Below are 23967 nucleotides of genomic sequence, written 5' to 3'. Positions count from 1 at the left end.
CTTGACGATATATATAAATATATATATATCAAGTACAAAAAAAGGATATATATATATATATAGGCCTATATCCTCCTTTTTTTTTCTAAATTATAGATATTTTCTTTTAGTTCATAAGGTTTTAATTTTTAAAATGTTCGTAATTTTCATTTCGATTTATTGCTTATAACTTGTTTCATCATAGTTTTTGTGCGATGATATTCTCAAAAGCTTACATTTACAAAACACATCTATATTAAGATATATTCGAAACAAAATGTGAAAATTATTTAAAGACACGAAAACTGTTGAACATTCACAGAGTGGACATTCCTTTTTAGACTGTCATCAATGATTTAAAAAAAGTTAAACCATTTATATGTATTATCAAAGATACAATATTCTAAAAAAGAAGGTCAAAGTCATAAATGTTCAGTGGTATGTAACAAGAAAAGTAATTTATCATTATTTGCTAATTATTTTAAATTGTCTAACATGGAATTATTGTTTAAAATTATCTTGATTTCTTAATTGATTATTTAATATTGAATATGTGTAATTTTGTCATACATATACACTTTTTGTTCAGAGACAAAAGCGTCGTGATCTTCACTCAGCATGTTTCCGCGTTAGATTAGATATAATGGTTTTCGTATAGTTTTTTCCGTGACAGAATTCTGCTTCATTTCCGTCATTTTTATTAAATAATTTTTAATACGTTGTAACGGTTTTAAAAATACTTCTAAGAGACGAAAGTTATCTTTAAATTTAAATAAACGACACATAATTTGATTAAAAAATCTTATAATTATTTATATTAATTACCAAGGTTTGCAAATAAATCAATCTGGGAGATGGATTATGTGCAAACTTACAACATTTCTAGATAATAAATGATGCTAGAAGATACGATATATTCGATAAATAGTAGTTCATTTATTACGAATGCTATTTTAGCAATTTATTCTATCAACAAATTATTTAATTATATATTTTTTTATTCCTACATATTGTAATGAACGTTTCTTAGAATGCTATTGTTTTGAAATACCGTAGTAGTAATAAAAACAGTTTGGCATATTTTATAAGAACGATTGTACCTATAAAGAAAAGCTGTATTGATTAGAAATTGCTATTTACAATTGTATGTAAATTGATATTCTATGTAATTTATTTAAGGAATTTTTGTCATTCATAAATCTTAAATGACATTTTCCTTTACTTACTCATCTTATTACCTATCATACTAATATTTCGAGATTAAAATTTATTTTCTATTGCTATTACAGGCAGTATCGATTGATGGGATTAGTTTCAGCTTGTTCATACGGACCGGAGTTTTTCTCCACTTACGTGAATAAAAATTGCATTGCATGAATGTTATTTTTATTATTAGCAGATCAATTGGATAAGATTTTAACGCCATACAATTTTAGTATGCGATTAGCCTCGATTTTGCCTATTACGAATGGATCCAATCTCCTCTTGGGTCTACTAGAGTGGATGAAAGTAAAATACTATCCATCAAAAATTGAGGCTTCGGATCTGATTCGATATTCGTAAATTAAAATAATTTTTAATTTTATAAAAATGTGCAAGAATTTGAGAACGATGATATTAAACATTATAAAATTTCATTATATAATCTGTAATAAACGATACGAATTTCTAGAAAACAAATTAATCATCCTCTATTTATAATGACCAATCCTTTCATTTACCTTTAATGAAGATAAATCTATAAAATTTCTATGTATTTTTCATTTAAAATGTTCGGATTTGCAAACTAATGCATTAATGATAAATTATTTACTAGTCTTTTAAATATCATTATCGATAGGAACAAAGAAAAATGCATATTTATTATGCATTTTTTATTTTTTGTCGTTTAAAATTGCGTCCATTTCATTACCCGCTGCTATTAATTTTTGTATTCGAATCATATAAAAGTTTAAACATTCAAATTTATAATTTGCCGCTACATAATAATTATCCAATAGTTAACTTGACGACATTGATAATTTTACCGTTGTTTCATTAGTCAAATTACTAAATCATACTGTATTTTAAGGAAAATAAAAGTTTATTAGATGTATTACAGTAGAGCGTCGTTTATCCGAATCAATCGGAGACTGGGGTTGTTCGGATAATTTATTTTTCGGATAACCGATTATGTACGAAAAAATATATTAACCTATCCCATGTTAAAATTTTTCTCCGTTGCGTGTCGCTTCGCGTTGAATTTTCGTCGATGTTAAGCGTAATGTAAACTTTTTAAAATAATAATCGTGGCTATTGTATTGTTAAAAATTATTTCTTTATTTTTTACAAACGAAATAAATATATTGAAAAATATAAAAACCAAAAAATATATACTATAGAGTTGATCTAGTATCAAAAACGTTCGATTCAGCACGACACACAGTCCTCAGAAAAACACTACACAAAAATGCCAGGGCTGCCAGCTAACACACACACACCAACAAAAAAAAATATTGTTGTAACCCAAGATATAGGCAAAGATTGCAGCGCCACAGCACTAGCGAAAATTTAAATTTGCCGACTGAAATGCTTTCGGATAAACGACGCTCTACTGTATTAACTTCCACGGTGCTTTACAAATCAGTAAAAGTATTTATTTGTAATAATTTCAGATAGGATTGATACTTGACAATGATTAAAATTTGTTGATTTTTTCTAAAATATAACAGTTTGAAAATATCTTACGCTGTTACTAATATCATAAATATAAAATGTTTTTATAATACTGTACTATAAATTTAGTTATAAATTAACATCAGTTCAAATGTCGTTTAATAAGTCTCAAATATCCGAAAATTAATAAAACGCAAACACATTTTTGTCTACTTACGTATATTGTACGAATTTTTAAATTAATATAAATAGGCCAATCAAAATACTATTTTTTAAATGTAGTACAGTATATGGAAGGCTAACTTCTTAATTAGATGTAAATTTCTAGATCTTCAAGGACTTCGAAGTAAATATTGAAAATTATTATTTACTGATTGTAGATTGTAAAGTCGAAGTGAAAAAAGGATTTTACCTTTGACATTTCATAAATAAGCAAACTGAATTAAGTTATATTTTAAAAATTTGATATATAACACAAAAGGCGATCACTTAAAGAAGCTAAAATAAGTTAAATTATTTTAAAATACAGTGAAAACTGCTTAGGCGACCACCTGCATTCGACGGGCACCTGTCAAAACGGGCAAAAATTTCTGGCACGGAATTTTCAATTTACATAATAAGTTACCTGTATTAAACGACCACCTGTCTAAAAGACCACTTTTTGAAGGAACCGTGGGTGGTCGCCATAGACAGGTTTTACTGTATACTTTTTCATATTCATATTTTAAATTAATTAATTCTATTTTATTAGTTTATTATATAAAAATCATAACGTAATTCTGTCTACTTAAATAGAAAGATTATCTCTAACTTGAAAACTGTGTATGGCCTTTTAAATTTTTAAGTAATCGTGATCGTTAAGCATATAGATTTAATCCATTTCTAGCATGTGAAATATACAGTTATGTAAAACAAATCTGTGAATCATTTTTAAAAATGTTTAAATTTTAAAATTTAGATCAAATTTTTAATGTAAAAATACATTTTATCGTGTGATTTCTGCATATGAATTTTTAAATATAATACAAATTATTCAACATGAGTTTTTTCAAAATGTTACTAATAATTTAAATGTAATTTAAATTTACAGTTATAGACTATTAATACTTTCTTGAAAAGTCATGGATGAAATCGAACAATTTTCATGATGTCATTCTTAGTTCTTCCTTGGTGTCTTCTATTTTTGTTTACAGAAGAGACCAATAGACATTTGCTGATAGTGTTTTATTGATTCACGTAAACTGAAAAGCTGAGTAAAAACGAAAAAGTTAATTTTCTTTAAGTCTTATTCTCGGTTGAAGTCTTTTTAACTGAAAATAGAAATGAGAAATTTGGTTTATTTGTTTATTTTTTAGTTTAGCAGTATTTTCAGATAATGCGAAGCCAAACTCATAAATGGAAATCATTATCAAGCCATAAATGTGATATGTTTCTTTTATGCGCAAACGTAGCGATATTAAATCGATTCGTAGGTTTCTATAAAATGTCATTTTTTATCCAAAACTGTTCTGCAGGAAAAATAAATATAAAATCTTTGGTATATCTGGTTTATCTATTTAATAAAACAGAATTTAATTGATGTTTTTAAAATTAGTTTCTCGTTATTTTTCGATTTATTTGTGTATTTGCAGTTATAGACTAAATGTTTTACTGTTTATTTAAAAATTTAATAATTTTATCAAATATTATTTAGCAACCTTCGAATTTACAGCGTTGTGTGTAATAAATTTTCTTTTATCTTCAATTTATGATGAAATCGATTATTTTGTAATAATTTTTAAATTTTACACTTGTTAATTTTTCCTTAGAGATCGTAAAGTTTTTGAATTTTTATACCAAAGATTATCTTGGAAGTTTTATGGTTCGAATCTTTGAATTTATAAATTATTTTTACTGAAGTTCTGTGTGACATTTAACCTACATTTTACAAATCATTTATAAAGGAACTAAGACGTAGTATTTTTATTTATCAAGACTATAGGAAAAAAATCCAGTAACGAGTTCCTTAACTTTCCCGGCAACCTTTGATTGAGCCAGCTGTTATGATATTTATTTTAAAATTTTTTATATTTTTAATTATTATTAAATGGCAGAAAACTTAACTTTGTGAGTGGGGGATGGTTTTATATAAAAAACCATTCCCCACTCTCAAAGTTAAGTTTTCTGCCATTTCATAATAATTAAAAATTGTAAATGCTAATAACTAGTAAAATTGTCATTAAGTCCGACCCTAATCGAGATATGACACACGATTCCCCTTTATCTCCTCCGTCTACCTTTTAACCACCAGAATTTAATAAGATCAATCCCCTAATACACAAACCTTCCTACAAAATTTCAGAAATTTTCTACAAAAGCACAGGCTTTAAGCTTCAACAAAACTGGTGAACATGGGGTGAGGGTGAACAAATTCTTGCCCATACACACAAACATCCATCCATACATTCAGAAAAACACCCAAACTTTTTTGTTTTTCTCGACGTTTTAAGGTCTCAGTCCAAAAATATAAAAATCTTGGGTGCTATTTTTTGACCGATCGCCATATTTTTTCTCTGTTATATATAACAGAACCGGGAAAGTAATTAAATTGTATGATTATCAATTAGAGGGACGTTTTCTAATTGCGATATATTTTCATATTACAATCGTAACCTAGAATAAAGATTTGTGAATTCAAGGACAGACTACTAAAGATATAAAAGATCAAGAAAAATATAAATTCTTAATTCTGTATTTTTAGTTTCCGAGAATGAATTGTGTTTAAGTAGCATAAAATTTGAAGATTATTTAAATAGACAGAAATCATTCACTTTATCAAATTATTCAGTGGAATTACTTATCTTAATATCTGTATTATTCTACTTTTCTTTAGAAATTGTTCGCATAGATTTTATTCAGTAAAATAATAATAATTCGATTAAATCTTTAAATCTGATTTTCCATAGACTGACTTCTCATTATTTAAATATAATTTTTGAAACTGGAATTTATCATCATGTTGTACTATTAGTACAACATTGTTTTCATTATCAAAGAATGAAAAACAACAGCAATTTTTATTTGGAAGGATATAATAAATTTTGGTGGAAGGTCTTCATTTTTTATTTTTGTTTGGATTTATTTAAGTATTATAGTATGATGATTGTAAATTAAATAGTTCATTGTGTTTAAAATTATTTTTTAAATAACATTAAATTGTTTTCTCAGTTTTATAAATATTGATTTTTTTATAATCCCTTTTAAAAGTTTGTGTAAAATACACAAGCTATTATACGTTAGATGAGTAGTTCAAATTTAATGTGTTTTCTTTTGAAAAGTTTTAATTTTTAATTATATTTTAAAAAATGTATGTTAAGTTTGAAGTAAGGTTCTTTTGTAATTAAACTAGTCTTGATAATGGTCATAAATAGAATTAAGTTGCAACTAAATTGAGTTATAGCTTCTCGAAATACTATATTTACTTTTTATTTCTATTTGACGAAAAGTTGATTATTATTTTTTTACTTTCACATATTTCTTTGTTAAATTGCCACTGTGTAATAAATTCTTACATTAATTTGGTGAAAACAAACAACAATTAAATAATCTACTTTTAACGAAAATATTCTGTCATTTTATTTTAAATTTTTATTTGAGTTCTTAGTCTGAAGGACAGAACATTCATTGTTATTTTCAGTTTAGTAACACTTCAGATAATGTCAAGCGAGTGATCTGGTAATAATATACAATGAGAAACATTGAGAGCATGCCATTGACCCGTGTTGATTGCGATTAGAAAGAATTTACAATTTTAAAATACTTTGAGAATGTCAAAATATTAAAATAAATGAATTTGACATACAAAAAAAAATATTAAATATGATTTAAAAATCAGTTAAAGTAAGTATTTTCTTAACGTGGTTTTATTTCCATTCATATTGAAATTAAATCTCAGATTTTACTACTATTTAATTAATTTTATCTGCTGTAATTTTTAACAACCACGTCATTATGTTGTTATAATAAACGATTATATACTTATTTTGTCATTTTTCCTGTCTCCTGTTTACTGACTATAATAAAAAGGTCAATTATAGTTCAAGTACTGTGTGTAATTTAATTTCTCATGCTCTAAAAGTTCTCATGTTCCAGAATTTAATGCCTATTTCGGATGGTGATTAAAATGCGTTTATAAATTGAACGCACCCTGGCTGACTAGACTAAAGGTCAAAGTTCTACACAAATAAATGAGAAAGATTGCTTGGTAATATATGTTCGTGTGATGTCATCGATGACATCACTGAGAGGATATGGACTGTGACGGATATTTCAGTAACTAAACATCTGCTTAGGAAAACATCCTGCAAATGTTAACTTCACTAAGCAGATGATGCTGATTTATATGCTTAATAACAATAAATAAGTTGAAAATATAAATTGTTGATAGTTTTTGTTCTTTCAAATCATTATCATCGATAAGTAAACAACAGAAAATGATAAATATTTCACGTTAAAAAATAATTATGAAAGTTTTATAAAAGGTAACATATTCGTTTTATGCAATATTTAAACATCATTAGTTCAGTTGTTATTTTTTATATTCCTGTATCAGGGTATATGAAATAAAATATTATAGATAACGTATATAATGTTTAAAGGATGTTTTAATATTTATATATTGTCTCTCACATTTGATGATTGTATTTTCATTTCAAATATATTTTGAAAGTTTATCAAAATTACTAAACGTTGCAATTTAATGACGTACATAATCATAAATATTTTGTCTGCTTTATTAAATGCTTACTCATTTTCTCTCTACTCGCTCTTTTTAAATTACTTTCTGATTCATTGTTTAATCAAACGACAAATATTCGACGTAACTAACTAAATTTTGTTGATTTTTATTGACTCACACCTTAGTAACTACAGTATTTCATTGTAACTGCTATTCGTATATAAGCAGATCAATTGAATATTTTTACGTGAAATTTACCTAATCCTCCTTTCCTACGTTAGTCTGCTTAATCCTAACGCCTTTAAGCCTGCTTAAAGGATTAACCAGACTAAAAAAATCTTTAAAATCAACATAACGAGATGTTCGAAAAGTAACTTTATCTATCGGTTTAAACAGACGGAGAATAATTTTCTCGTTAAAAACTTAAAAGACAAAAAAAAAAGTGGCAGATGATTTCTAAATATTTGATTGTAAATATTATGTATAACTAAAAACCTATTACTGAACGTTTATCTATGCAGTAAATGCTTCGACTTATTTGGATCATTTTAAATATACGTGCGCATTCATTTGTATGTATTATAATGTACTGTACGTGTTATACACCTACACACACACACATACACACATTTGTGTTTATTTTTGATCATTATTTAAATAAATTAGTGTCAATTTTATTTATTGAATATTTTAAGTAATGCAATATCATGCCAGAAATGCGGGAGTGGCGTAATTGGAATTAGCTTGACTATAAAGATAAGAGAGTAACTTCAGAAACCAGAGTAGTAGTAACAAATTTTATATTATCTGTAATTCAAATTTCCGATTATGATATTTATTGTTAACTTTATAGCAGTTATCAAGTTACTTGATGAGGAAAAAATCAAAATGTTCGAAGTTGTATCCGTCTTTTGTTCGTTACATTTGCAACCTATTTAAAAATTTTTTTCCTGTTAAATATCGAATATCATACACATGTTTCAGTCATTTAAAAGAATATATTTAATTTGCATTCATTCTAATGTGAAGTACGTACTTCATTTTTGTCCTTCGGATTATAACTACAGCATTAAACTGCGACAGGAAATGGCCAAAGTGCTGTTCGCGTAGTTGACGGAGAGTATCACGTGATCTTCATAGAATTCTTCGAACTGTTTAGTGGGTTTCTGACCGTTACAAACTTACAACAGTGCTTACATTCCATGTACTGTAATACGTTCTTGTAATTTGAATCTTTTCAGCTCGTTTCATATAACTATTTCATTCTTTTGTTTCTAAGAGGATTTAGAAAAAAATGTTAAACGCTAATTTCAAAATCCTGCGTCGAGAGGACAGCTGATTTTTGACACCAGGGCAGATGATTTCGAAGAGAAGTGTTGTGATATCACATTATTTCTTGCGGTAATCTATATCACGTAAAACGATGATATCTACAGTAAGATTTTTTTTCTTTCATTTTGATCGTTTTAATATATAAATTAATAGATTAAACTCTTGTTCAAAATATTTTAAATATTGTTTATAATAATTCAAAGTAATTAAATAGTTTAATAATTAAAAGTAGATATATATGCATGATATATATATATATATATATAATTTTTACTATAACGAGTAAATTCATTTAAAAAATTTAGAATTTGGCCGAGGTGTTGATAAGCGTGCAGACACGTAGCAGCAGGTTATATTTAATTTTGAACGCTATTTTACAACCATTACTATTATATAGTTAATGATTAATTAATAAACTCACAAAAAACTTGAATTAAAGGCTTAAGCGTTGTTTAAATTAGTATAATTAAAAAAAACAATTCAATAAATTACGCGTTGGACTTGCAATTGTTCGTGAGTGAAGAAATGCAAGGTAGCTATAATGAAAACAGCATAAACCTATGCTGATCTAAATCGATTGTTTGGTTAAATCTCTCAGTTTTTCTGATGGAACATGATAAAATAGAGTGTCGCCATCTGTCGCTGTAAATATATTCTAAATCGATTAATTTTTCTATTTTGTGTAAGTCTTAATGTGAACTGTCTTTAAATTGTATATGCACTACATATTTATATTATTAAAACATATTTTATGATAGTTTAAGAAAAATTTTAATCGAGAACTGTAAATATGAATTTAAAAGCGTGTTTATTAATATGGGCTTTACGAATGTTCCATTATTAACTGGTTTACGATGATGAGTGTCTTGGTGTTTAGCAACAAAACATTTTCCCCCTTTTTTGATGTGTATTTATGCAATTTAATTTTTTCTAAAAATTTATTATCGAAGTTTTAGTAGTCTCGTCTTAAAGGATTCGGTACTGTTTGCGCAAAAGATCACGTGACTTACAGCATTAACGCATGATTCTCGTTATCATAGACGAATTTTTTTTATGATTTTAGAATTGTTAATTGCTTTTACATACATGACTTCATTTTCTGCATATATATTATAAAATTCTGTCATTGCTTTGATAATTTTTCGTTTGATCTTGTTTCATTTCTTAAACATACACAATAGAGATAAAACGTTTAATTAAAATAAATATTGAAATAATAGATTTGAAAGAAAGTACAGAAAATTATTTAAGTTAAATATATCAATGTTTTGCTTAGCTAAGTAAAACTCTTGAATGCCAACAAAGGACAGACTAACAAAATGTGATGTACAGTACTGTACTTATTAATTAAAGCTAATATTAATGACAGATTAATGTAGGATTTTTTGTGATTTCAGTTACAAAGCATGTTTCGTGTTAAAGAAAACTTTATGCACTGACCTCAATTGGTATGCATATTGTGACTAACTCAAACTTGGTTAGGAAACTGAAAAATAAAATTTATCACTAAACTTCTAGAAAAGTTGCAGTCTTATGGTACTGATATGTTAAACAATTATACTGTCGAATTTCAGTATTATATATTAACTATTAAGTTTGTATATTTATGGAAAATTTCATTATAAATATTTTTACTGTTTTAGAATTTCTCAAAAATATTTAATTTTTGGAAATATTTTTAATTTTATACTAGAGTAAAATGCATAGCAACTGTCATGACTCTAGTCTTTATCTTTGATAAAGAATTTCATGATGTGGAAGAAAACAACCTTTCAGATTTACTTATTCCTTATCAAAATCAGTGAAATTAATTATAAAATTGAAGCAGTTTTAATTCATTTGTTATGAAATTATATTAACATTGCTTCACAGTTTTCTGTTAGCAGGGACTCTATATAAGCAAACAATAAAGCTTACCTGTTTACAGTCCTTGTAGATTAGACTGCAAACCAGATAGATAAGCTATAACACATTTTGTTATAGAGAGCTGTTTTTGATTTTTTAATAAAATTAGTTTCTATTATTTAACAAAAGTAATCTCTCTCATCTACATTTCCTTTTATTAGATGGAAGTGAAAAATAATTTATCAAAATATTTGATATGGCTGTCACGTATTTTGACTGATTATTTTTTACTTCCATTTAATGATATAATTCTTCCTGATGATGATTTTATTCTGTTCGTGCCCCTGATTTAATTATAATTTTTATCCAATGATCATCCTGTTGAAGAACTAAAAAAATTTTTTTTTGCATGTAAAATGAATGATTAAATTATAATAAAAACAATACATTCAAATACAAATTTATGCAATTTTTTCAAATTACTAAATGCTATTTTTTGAACAAAGTTTAAAAAAGCTTTAAAAAATCAAATATTGAAAAGCACAAGATAGCTGAAATGTAAGATAGTGAAAATGTAGCGAATATATAAATTAAGTAAAAATATACTATAAATTATTGTTGCATAAACAGTCTTATATGAAGAGGTGATTTAACTGTATTTGAAATCAACATTTTCAAAGCACTCTTCCTGGTTTCATTCTTGACAGCTATGAAAACCAGCCTGACAGTTATTGAGCTGATTGAAAGTTATTCCAGAATATGTGCACTGAATTCTAATGAATTTTGATACAAATAATTCAAGACAAAACAGACATTTTTCATGGAATATACAAAGACATAAAATAGATGAATAAAATGAGTAAAATTTCAAAAATGCAAATATCAAAAATTTGTATCAAAAACTTGTTTTATAATTTTAGTAGTAGATTCTTTTTACTGATTCAAATAAATTTATATTAAGTTCAGTGGGTGATCAGTTAACGAACAGATCAGATAACGAACACCCCACAGAACAAACACAAGAAGTAGTGATGTAAAATAATGAATACCGATTGGTCTTCCCTTGTCTTCGGGCAACAATTCGAAACTTTTTGGAGTGTAGAAGACGTCGACATTGATGTTCAAGCCAGTATATACCGATCGGATAGTATTCCTCCAAACTTTGAAACTCTTCCTTGAAATTCCAGCCTTTTATTTTTCTGACAAAAACGATTCTTTTATGTATTCGCGAGACTGTCAGATAGGCACTCGTTAAGTTTTTCATCTATTTTTCTTTTTGAAAGGTGAGAGAGTAATAGCAAAGGTAGAGAGTGGGCAGAAGATGCCTAATGTTTCTGGGCAGTATGGTGTGAATAGGTCTACAGTAGGCCGCAGTTCAATCTTATTTAAGAAAAATACTGTATAATCAAGAAGACTCAAGCAGCTAAACGAGTAACAAAAATCACATCTGAGAAATAAAGAACATTGAAGAGTTCATAATGGAACCTGAAATGGATCTGATAACAGAAGAACACCAAGAACTCTTGAATGAAGAACACCAAGAAACTCGGTGAGATACGCTTTCTTCTGAAAAAAAGAATTAATACCAATATCTGTTATTAATTTAATTAATTAAAGATCCTTTGAAGAAGTGGGAGGATGCAAGACTGTGTATTTGTGTATTTTTATTATTACATATAAATAAACGTAGTAAAAAAGTATGTATTTTTTATTTTTGGGGGTCTCCAGAACGAATTATTTAAATTTCCATTAAAACCTATGGTAAATTGATAATCGGTTAATGAACAATTCAGATAGCGAACAAAGTCTTGGGACGGATTATATTCGTTAACCAATCACCCACTGTATATTTCTTTGAGTTTTTCAATTTTTTTAATGTATTAATTACTTTTATATTCAAATGTTTAATACCTGTTATAATTCCCATAATAAAATAACTAAGATGATTGCTTTTTTATAACAAATATTATTAAGCAATTTAAATGATCAAAATTACACTAAATAATTATAACAGCTAAAAAATGTTTTGTTTATACTTATAGAGATGTTCACTTCACTAGAATGGAATAAAGGTATATTAACTAATCTCCTCCTTTTAATGCTACTTACTGGACAATTTCTTTCTTAGTTGTTTGTATTATTTCAAGAGTTCTAGCTTGTTCCAGCAACAGATTTGTAATTATCTAATGCTTTCAGGTAACTTAGTGGCCATTTTCAGGATTGAACATTCTTGTAAGAAAATTCTTTTAAATTTTAACATTCTTAGAAGTGTTCTAAATATGAATTGATGATAAATAACTAAAATGAAATACAAAAAGAATTCTTAATATTATGTTTGTATGTAGTTACTTTTTCTTGTTGACACAAATTGTTTTTTTGTAATATTGACTGTCCTTGTTATTAGGCTTATTGCATAATGACAAGAACATAGTTGATCTTACCACAGCCCCAGAAGTGTAGCAAATGCTGTTTACTCTACGTCTAGTTTACTGTTTACCCTCAGCAAATACATACAGTACACATTTTTCCACCAGGCTAAGAGAGCATCAGTACAATATACTAGAGAAAAGCACCACAACACAGCTATATATTCTCAGGAATATACCCACACTTCAAGGATGCTACACACTTAAAAACCATCAGCAACCAACACACCAGAAAAACTATAAAAAATAACTATATACAAATATAGTATTAAGAATTCATAAGGATGCTGCTTGTTTATCTACAGCATAAAAATATGTTATAAACCAAGACAAAATAAAAACCAAAAACTAATTTTTATTATTTTTTATATGTTATGTTATTTATCTTAGATTCATATTTAGAACTTTTCTTTGAATGTTAAAATTTAAAAAATTGTCTTACATGAATGTTCAATTCTGAGGATGGTTACTATGTTAGCCAAAAATGTTAAATAAAAAAATTGTTGTTGGAACAGGCTAAAACTTGTTAAATTTACACTTCATTTCAGGGATGCTTATTTTAATATGCTTATTTACTTACGTGTATTGCTGATATCATCTATAAAAGAAATTTTGATGTGAAAATAGTTTCATACAAGGTGCAACCGAGAAACTAACTAAATTTTTAAAAAATGAAATAACATTTATTCTAATTTCTTAAATTATGAAAGTTTAAAAAATCTTTTTTACAAAAATGACTTTGGCAAGTAAACTGATCATAAAATGACTGCTTCCTCTGTTGCTCCGTCATGAATGAATGATTTATGGCAATGTAACATCAAATTTTAAGTTAACATTTTCCTTAATTTAACAGTTGATAAAGCAAATTTATAGAGAAAATATCTTACCAATAACAAATTTTTACATGGTTTTTATAATTTAAAAAGGTTATAAAAATATTAGAGATGACAAGAAAATGGGAAACTTTCTATTTTCAAATGAGCAGAAATGTGAACAAAACTTAATATTTGCATAATAATGATAAATCTCTCTCTACCTTTGGAAGCTTGACAGGAATACTTAGGAAAAATTGCAAACTGTTACGGAGGAGTTAAAAAGAAGAGTTATGTACAGAGTTTGTTCTTTGAGATCTTCTAGTCAAAAGAATCAATAGTTAGTGATTTGTCAAGATTTGTTACAAACTTAAGAAAATTGTGATGAATTCATTAATAAACTTGTAACAGAGGATAAAACCTTGCTAAAATATGACTCAGGAATAGATAAAATGTAGAAATGCAAAGTAGATTTCTACATTTCTAGTTCTCCAAGAAAGATGAAAGCACAGATGTGAATCAAAGTAATGTTGATATTTTTTAAACTCTTTTTAGAGTAAAAAATTATCGACATTACTTCTGGCTCATTTTTCATATATAGTGGTTCATCAGTTAACGAACATAATCTGGTCCAAGAAAGTGTTCACTACCTGAATTGTTCGTTAACTGATTATCGATTTACCAGATTTTTATGGAAATTTGATTAAATCGTTCTGGAGACCCCAAAAAATAAAAAAATTATATATTTTCTTACTATGTTAATTTATGTGTAATAATAAAAATACATATATACATAGTTTGCATTTTCATTGGTGATGTTTTTTTCCATTTGTGGTCTTAAAGAATCTCTGTGCAATGTCAATTACTTTTCTCTCTTCAGGATTTTTCAGAAGTAATTAAAAGCATTGTCATTGTAGAGATCTCCAAGCCTATTAACCTCAACCTGGTTTGGATGCCATTCTAAGACCGCTGTTCTGACATCCTCACACTTCTTCAAAAAATCTTTAATAGCAGATGTCAGCATTGGTCCTCTTTCATTGTCCTCTTTTTCAGAAGAAAACACATCATCTTGTTGAGTTTCTTTGTGTTCTTCATTTAAGAGTTCTTGGAGTTCTTTTGTCGTCAGATCATTCTCAGGTTCTATTATGAGCTCTTCAATGTTCTTTGTTTCTCAGATATGATTTTCATTACTCCTTTAGCTGCTTAAATCATCTTGATTATATCTTCCATAGCTTAGATTGTGCCTACTGTAGACCTGTTTAAGCCATACTGCTTAGCAACATCAGACAACTTCTGACCACTCTCTACTATTATCTCATTTGGTTTCTATGGTGGGCACAGTTCTTGAAACTCCACTCTTTAGGCTTCATAATATTATCAGTTTCTTTTTTAAATAGAAAGTTCAGAAAAGCACTTACAAAAATTTAGAGAACAAAGATCAACTAGCACACAAAAAAATTATGTAAATGTGAGGACTAGATGAAATTCAAAATTTGGTGTAAAGCATTAATGAATATCTGATGGGACAGTTAAGCTCTCGATTTTTGAAAATATAAACTGACACAAAACTTACTGAATGCCCACACAATAGTCTCATGGGGACTAAAAAAATTCTTTGTCAGAAAGGAAAACAAAAGGCTAGAATTACAAGGGAGAGTTTCAAAGTTTGGAGGAATACTATCCAATCGGTATCAGGTTGAGCAATAGTGTCGATGTCTCGAGCATTAGTGTCGAAAGGTTTCAAATTGTGAAAACCAATTGATATGCACTATTTTACATCACTTCTTTTGTTTGTTCTGTGAGCTGTTCGTTGTCTGAACATAAAAATCTTTTGCAAACATGTTCATTGTCTGAACTGTTCATTAATCGATCACTCACTGTATTTATTTGAGAATCAAACTGCTAAAGAATTTTATGAATATGTTCTTTGATGCATGAGAATGAGGATTTATTGTACAAAGCCAGCTATTGCTGTTCTAGATGTTAGATATATTTTTGTTTTTTGGACAAGTGTAGCTTTACAATTCTTTATGATCCTGCATATTATCTTGATTGTTCATTTAGATTTGTTTTAGTTTTTTAAAATTAAAATGTCAGAGAAAGGAATTCATTTTGTTTGGAAGATAAATTTTTTTATGAATAAAACAGCTTAGAAACTGGATTATACAAGGGTTGTTCAAGGTTAAATGAGACTTTGGGCCTATAATTTCGAAGAATAATTGTAGCACAATAAAACCTGGAGAGAAAGTAGCATTATCCATCTCAAGATTTCGATAGCAAGCATAATGTATTTTGCACCTGCTTAGCAGTTTTAGCAATCATGGCAGAAGGTAATGTGTCAATAATGGTGGAACAGTGGTGCGTAATCAAATTTCTCATGAAGGAAAAAGTTAAACCTGCTGAAGTTTTGAGAAGATTGGATGCACAGTATGGGGGAACAAACACTGTCGTGGGCAAGAGTGTACAAATGGTGTTGACAATTTGGTGAAGGACGAGTGCTGGTGATAAACAAAGCACGTGGACATGTTCATCTGACTGCGTTAACATCGGTGAATATTGCACAAGTTGAGCAAGTTATCTTGGAGAACCAGTGAGTAACCAACATGAGACACATTGCACTGACATTGAAACTCACATTGTCTGTACTGTTGAGAAAATCATCCACAAGCACTTACTGTTCTGCAAGATGTCTGCCAGATGGGTTCCCTGACAGCTGACATGTGATCAGAAATGGGTACTTAAGGAGACATGTGAGCAGCTTCTGAATTAGTTTCATATTGAAGGTGATGCATTCTTGCAATCAATCATCACATGTGATGAAACATGGATACACTACTTCACCCCTGAAACGAAAAGAAGCAGCATGGAATGGAGGCATCATGGGTTCCCACCACCCAAGAAGAGCAAAATGCTTCGTCTGTCAGAAAGACCATGGAAACTATCTTCTGGGACGTGCGAGGTGTTATTCATGTGGATTTTCTAGAGAAAGGCCCACAATTAATGCCCAGTATTACACCAAATTGATTACGGGTGCCGTACAAAATGCCATTTGCAACAAAAGACCTGGAATGTTGTCTGGGGGAGAGATTTTTTTCTTCATGACAATGCCTGACCACACACACAATTTGACAACATCAACTCTGGCCAAAATGGGCTGTGAGGTGTTGCCTCATTCCTTATGCCCTTTACAGTCCAGATTTAGCTCCCAGCAATTATCATTTGTTTGGGCCTCTTAAAGAGTACCTGGGAGGAACAAAATTCCAGGTAGATGATGAATTTCAGCAAGTTGTCCTATGCTGGCTTCAATGGCATCTCACTTCTTTCTACAAGAAAGGTGTATCAGGATTCTACGTACAGATGGAGAGTATTTCGAAAAATTGATGTAGTTTATACATATTTTGGTTTGTAGAAATAAGTCTTGTTTAACCATGAATGACACTTGCAATATATGATGTCCACCAAACACTTAAACTCCAGCTTGAAAATGTAAAATGAATGTTTTTGATTGTCTTAAGAAACCATCATCAGGTTACAGAAATATTCTAAAGAACAAAAATTTGGAACAGACAAATTTAAAAAAAATTAAAAACTGACTTCTCAAGTAATGATAACATATTTTCGAAAGTATGGTCATCATCCTTAAAATTGATTGATGTTCTGTCAATTTCTCTAGATATTTGAGTTGATTTAATTGGCCCATGCAATGTGAAAGTTTGACACTGGTAACATACACTTGAACCTGCTGATTCATTGCAAATACAGTCAGTGCTGTAATGTTCTGACTTTTTTCCAATGATGCTAAATGCTTTTTTTGATTATTGATTGAGTGGGTGGGTCAGGGTGCTGTTTACTGCAAATTCTGACCATCCCTGTGTCTGTAACAGGAATAGTGTATATCCTGGGAGTTGTAGGTCACTTAGAGGATCTTTAGAATTTCTAATCGAAGAATATATTTGGGTTGCATCTAAATGCAATAGAGATATTATTCAATCTTTCTAATTCTTTGTAATTTTGATGTACCCCAATGATTTGAAAATACCATTGGTCTTTGATTTTGGAAGTCAATAGGAGTATTGTTTGACAAGTTTCTTGATAATGATGAAGGATAGCCATGTTTTAAAGTAACTTTTTTGATGTAATTTAGTTCAAATATTTTGTCTTTACTGTTGGAGATGTGCGACTCTTTGACTGTGAATCTGAAAGCCACCAGTTTATATGAATATGACTCTCTTGATATAGATTGAATAAACAACACAGTCTTGATTCAATGCAGCTTCTTTTAGGTTACAGCTTTTGTATATTTGCATGACATTTTTATTATAGATAAAACAAATACTGTTGAATGAAAAAATACTTAATGTGTTCTTTGACTTTAATTATTTTAGAACTTAAATGTAGCATCTCTTAACCTAACCACTAACTGAAGAGTGATATTTAATATAAGATGATGATATCTTGAGAAATATTTTGAAATGCTTTTATAACAGGCCAGTAAAGTAATGTTTGATTATTATAGATTAAAAACCCAAAGATCCAGCAATGGATATGAATACAGTGAGTAGCAATTTCCACATACCTATACTTGTTTCTGGTTCCTTGGATAAAAATTTAGGATTGATGAATTCCATATTTGAATTGTAAACATAATATTGTACAGTATTTACAAAATTTAAGAAAATTTTTAGTTATTCAATAAAATAATTTAATGTTTAAATATTTAATGAAATAATCCTAGACGTAAATGTTTTTTTTCACATTTACGAAATCTCTCTCTCTCGCCAGACTTCAATGAATAAATAAAATAGTCTAATAAGACTATTATAATTTGTTATAATAAAGTAGTTTTTTATATTTATTGAGGTAATTTTTTAAAAAATATTTTACACAATTTTAAACTGTAGTTATAATTGTAATATTTCATTCTTATTGGATGTTTAGTGTGATGTCATATAATTTTATCCAAATATTTCAGTTTTGGTTGAAATTAGAAAAAGATAATTAACTTTTTTTAATCAGTTATTGGAACCTATGGCTTTACAGAGTACTTTTCAGGACCTTGAAAGGTCCATGCAAAAGCTTTCCTTTTTGACAGATACTATTACATTAATTAAATATGTATTGTACTCACAAAATATCTGTCTTGTTTGTAATAATAAGTTAATAATGGCTTAGATTCACAACTTTCTCTCTACTCTTAATTGATGAGATCCTGCAAAATATTTCTTAGTTTTTATTTCAAATATTTATTTTAAAAATTAGAAATTCATTCAAATGGCTTAATGTCAAAGTATAATAGCAAAATATCAATTATTTAGATTAAAATATTACAATTACTCTTTTATGCTTAAACTTTGTAGGTTTTATTTAATGTGAAATAGTATTTTCTATAAGAATTTGTAAATTGACTCCAATGATTTTCAAAATTTTCTGATTACACTTACAGAATATTTCAGTATTTAATTTTAGTTTTGACTATTAGTAGGCATCCTGTTATAATTAGACAATATCAGAAGACATTTTTGATATCTATCAGTAGATTAACTTTTATTTTAAAACTATTTCTAAATAAATATTCTAAAAAACATTCAATTTGAAAGTGTTTACTTTGTTTTCATCAAGGCATCAAATTAAAAAGTTATGCAATTTTAACTGTCTCAATAGATATTGACATTTAGTTGATATGATTTTTAATTTTATAATAATAAACTTCAAAATATCAAATAATCAGTCTTTGTCTTCTGATTAAAACAGACTACATAAATTAAATAACGTCTTCACTTTCTTTTCATTAACACCAGTGACAGTCCAAAACAGAATTCTTATATTCGGAGATGATGTTTTTATGAGACTATGCTCACATAACATGATTTAAATTGAAACAGTATCCTCTGGTAAATTAGCCAATTTCACAATAAAATACATAAAGGTAAAAATTTGAAACCTTGGCTGATGGTGTTTAATGTTGAAAGGTCATCTCCTTTTATAAGAATTCTGATTTGGACTGTTGCTGATGTTAACAACAGAAAGAAAGTGAGGATGTTTACAAGGTTTTTTTAAATATTTACTTGTACTGTACAGACTGCATATGACAAAACTTATGTTATTAATCTCAGCAGAGGTTGTTCTTTGAAAAATTTTTGCATACATTCAATGAAAGTCTGCCATTGCAGTTTAGTTGTCTAAATTGTTGTGTTCAAAATTTCAGTTTAAGATTATTATATTGTTTAGATATTGTAAATTATTTTTTAAAAAATTTTTATTTTATATAAATTTTGTTCCAAAAATTTTATTTCAGTTGTCTGCAAAGAGAGAGTTGTTCTTTCGTCAGGATGGGCAACCAGTTTCTACTAGTATTACATCTAATACAACTACAACAACTACAAGCACAACGAATTCGGTGACGTTAAAAGAATCTATATTCAATAAAGAAAAAGAAATTGTAAAAGACATGTCACATTCAAAGGAATCAGATGGTTATGTTGGTTTTGCCAATCTCCCAAATCAAGTCTATCGTAAAGCAGTCAAAAGAGGATTTGAGTTTACATTAATGGTTGTAGGTGTGTATTATTTTTAATTTCATCTATTCTTCATAAATAATAATGTATAAATTGTGTGTGTGTGTGTGTATTATTAATTATTATATATATATAACTAGTTAAGCATAGCTAAAAATAAATGTTAATCAGAATTTTGACTCTTAGGCATAAATGTATTAAAGATAATATAAAGAAAAATGTAAATAATAATTAATTTGAAAAACTAGATAAAATTCTGACTACTTAACATAAACGGAAAGTTAATAAATTAATCAATTTGCTTCTGTTATGCACTTTTAATAATTATGATGATAATTAGAACTTATCCATTAAATAAAGTGCCTGTAAAGAAGGATGATGTACTTAGTGTGTCAGTAGTTCTATCTTAAACAGGTATCATACCACATACACTACAAAAAACTATCATATTAAACACATTGAGGTGAGGACTAGAGGGTTCTGTCAGACTTGAATACAGTTTTACAGCAAGGAATTTGAAGTTTGAAGTGAATACAGGATTAATTATTACTGTTATAGAAAAGAGATTATTTTCGAAAAGAAGAATATTTTGTTGTTGTAATAGTGCATTAACCATTTATTTCACAGTTACAAATAAATTATTGTTTATATAGCAATATAACTTATGGTATACACAGACAGAAATTTTGGTTTGAGCTTTAAATATTAGATTCAGAAAATCCTCTGCTTCAGAATTATTTTGTAAAATTCAACATCAACTGTAGACATAAATTTCATCATCAAATGAATGCCTTGAATCTTCTCTAACTTATGAATATTTCATTTCCTGAAATGGATACTTTGACTTGTAGAAGACAGATCTGCAATACTTGTTTGTAATGAGTTTTCATTCTTGAAACTTTATTACAGGTCTAATTACCATGGCTTTTCTTAAAATTAGTGAAAGTATTATTTGAGAGAAATTTTAGTTGTACTAACTAAACTTAGTGTAAAATCATTGTATGTAATAAATGTTTTACTTGGGATATTATAGTCATGAAATCAAATGGACTCATTTGAATAATAATGTAAGCTTTGTTGCAGGAATTATTCTTATCAAAGACACTGAAGACCAAACTCCCTGAAATTTTCAAATATTTTTCTTTATTTGAATGAATGTCTTTCTCTACATACAGTAGAACCCCTCTAATCCGTCACCTTTGGGACTGGGGGTATGGTCGGAATGCAAAAAAGGTCGGATTATCAGAAAAAAGTAAAATAAACAATCTTCTCCTTTGTCCAGTCTTTGTCGCACTGCTAATTTTTCATTTAATGAAAGAGTAACGTATAAAACATTCAATTTGAAAGTGTTTACTTTGTTTTCATCAAGGCATCAAATTAAAAAGTTATGCAATTTTAACTGTCTCAATAGATATTGACATTTAGTTGATATGATTTTTAATTTTATAATAATAAACTTCAAAATATCAAATAATCAGTCTTTGTCTTCTGATTAAAACAGACTACATAAATTAAATAACGTCTTCACTTTCTTTTCATTAACACCAGTGACAGTCCAAAACAGAATTCTTATATTCGGAGATGATGTTTTTATGAGACTATGCTCACATAACATGATTTAAATTGAAACAGTATCCTCTGGTAAATTAGCCAATTTCACAATAAAATACATAAAGGTAAAAATTTGAAACCTTGGCTGATGGTGTTTAATGTTGAAAGGTCATCTCCTTTTATAAGAATTCTGATTTGGACTGTTGCTGATGTTAACAACAGAAAGAAAGTGAGGATGTTTACAAGGTTTTTTTAAATATTTACTTGTACTGTACAGACTGCATATGACAAAACTTATGTTATTAATCTCAGCAGAGGTTGTTCTTTGAAAAATTTTTGCATACATTCAATGAAAGTCTGCCATTGCAGTTTAGTTGTCTAAATTGTTGTGTTCAAAATTTCAGTTTAAGATTATTATATTGTTTAGATATTGTAAATTATTTTTTAAAAAATTTTTATTTTATATGAATTTTGTTCCAAAAATTTTATTTCAGTTGTCTGCAAAGAGAGAGTTGTTCTTTCGTCAGGATGGGCAACCAGTTTCTACTAGTATTACATCTAATACAACTACAACAACTACAAGCACAACGAATTCGGTGACGTTAAAAGAATCTATATTCAATAAAGAAAAAGAAATTGTAAAAGACATGTCACATTCAAAGGAATCAGATGGTTATGTTGGTTTTGCCAATCTCCCAAATCAAGTCTATCGTAAAGCAGTCAAAAGAGGATTTGAGTTTACATTAATGGTTGTAGGTGTGTATTATTTTTAATTTCATCTATTCTTCATAAATAATAATGTATAAATTGTGTGTGTGTGTGTGTATTATTAATTATTATATATATATAACTAGTTAAGCATAGCTAAAAATAAATGTTAATCAGAATTTTGACTCTTAGGCATAAATGTATTAAAGATAATATAAAGAAAAATGTAAATAATAATTAATTTGAAAAACTAGATAAAATTCTGACTACTTAACATAAACGGAAAGTTAATAAATTAATCAATTTGCTTCTGTTATGCACTTTTAATAATTATGATGATAATTAGAACTTATCCATTAAATAAAGTGCCTGTAAAGAAGGATGATGTACTTAGTGTGTCAGTAGTTCTATCTTAAACAGGTATCATACCACATACACTACAAAAAACTATCATATTAAACACATTGAGGTGAGGACTAGAGGGTTCTGTCAGACTTGAATACAGTTTTACAGCAAGGAATTTGAAGTTTGAAGTGAATACAGGATTAATTATTACTGTTATAGAAAAGAGATTATTTTCGAAAAGAAGAATATTTTGTTGTTGTAATAGTGCATTAACCATTTATTTCACAGTTACAAATAAATTATTGTTTATATAGCAATATAACTTATGGTATACACAGACAGAAATTTTGGTTTGAGCTTTAAATATTAGATTCAGAAAATCCTCTGCTTCAGAATTATTTTGTAAAATTCAACATCAACTGTAGACATAAATTTCATCATCAAATGAATGCCTTGAATCTTCTCTAACTTATGAATATTTCATTTCCTGAAATGGATACTTTGACTTGTAGAAGACAGATCTGCAATACTTGTTTGTAATGAGTTTTCATTCTTGAAACTTTATTACAGGTCTAATTACCATGGCTTTTCTTAAAATTAGTGAAAGTATTATTTGAGAGAAATTTTAGTTGTACTAACTAAACTTAGTGTAAAATCATTGTATGTAATAAATGTTTTACTTGGGATATTATAGTCATGAAATCAAATGGACTCATTTGAATAATAATGTAAGCTTTGTTGCAGGAATTATTCTTATCAAAGACACTGAAGACCAAACTCCCTGAAATTTTCAAATATTTTTCTTTATTTGAATGAATGTCTTTCTCTACATACAGTAGAACCCCTCTAATCCGTCACCTTTGGGACTGGGGGTATGGTCGGAATGCAAAAAAGGTCGGATTATCAGAAAAAAGTAAAATAAACAATCTTCCCCTTTGTCCAGTCTTTGTAGCACTGCTAATTTTTCATTTAATGAAAGAGTAACGTGTTTACGTTTCACTCCTGACATGTTGAAAACACACACAAAACTGTACATGTACACACAATGTAAAACATATACTGTAACGAACACAGAAAAACGC

At 28.1% G+C, this 23967-nt stretch overlaps 1 protein-coding gene across 10 annotated transcripts in view; it reads left to right on the top strand.

Annotated features, from left to right (window-relative positions):
- The window catches only part of LOC111630144 (septin-7-like), a 141606-nt gene that overhangs the window by 49878 nt on the left and 67761 nt on the right, over nucleotides 1–23967 (top strand). For 7 of the 10 annotated variants that reach the window (XM_023374189.1, XM_023374185.1, XM_023374186.1 and 4 more), the window contains one exon: nucleotides 20062–20323. In XM_023374189.1, the coding sequence (XP_023229957.1) occupies nucleotides 20062–20323 (262 nt within the window). Of the gene's footprint in view, nucleotides 1–7966; nucleotides 8787–18290; nucleotides 18321–20061; nucleotides 20324–22334; nucleotides 22589–23967 lie in introns of those variants that run through there. The other 3 variants (XM_023374192.1, XM_023374191.1, XM_023374194.1) reach the window with 3 other exon arrangements.

This window comes from Centruroides sculpturatus, unplaced genomic scaffold, assembly GCF_000671375.1.
Source record: "Centruroides sculpturatus isolate CEXI.00-Female unplaced genomic scaffold, Cexi_2.0 scaffold684, whole genome shotgun sequence".
Taxonomy (NCBI): domain Eukaryota; kingdom Metazoa; phylum Arthropoda; class Arachnida; order Scorpiones; family Buthidae; genus Centruroides; species Centruroides sculpturatus.
This window is presented reverse-complemented; position numbering and strand designations above follow the sequence as displayed.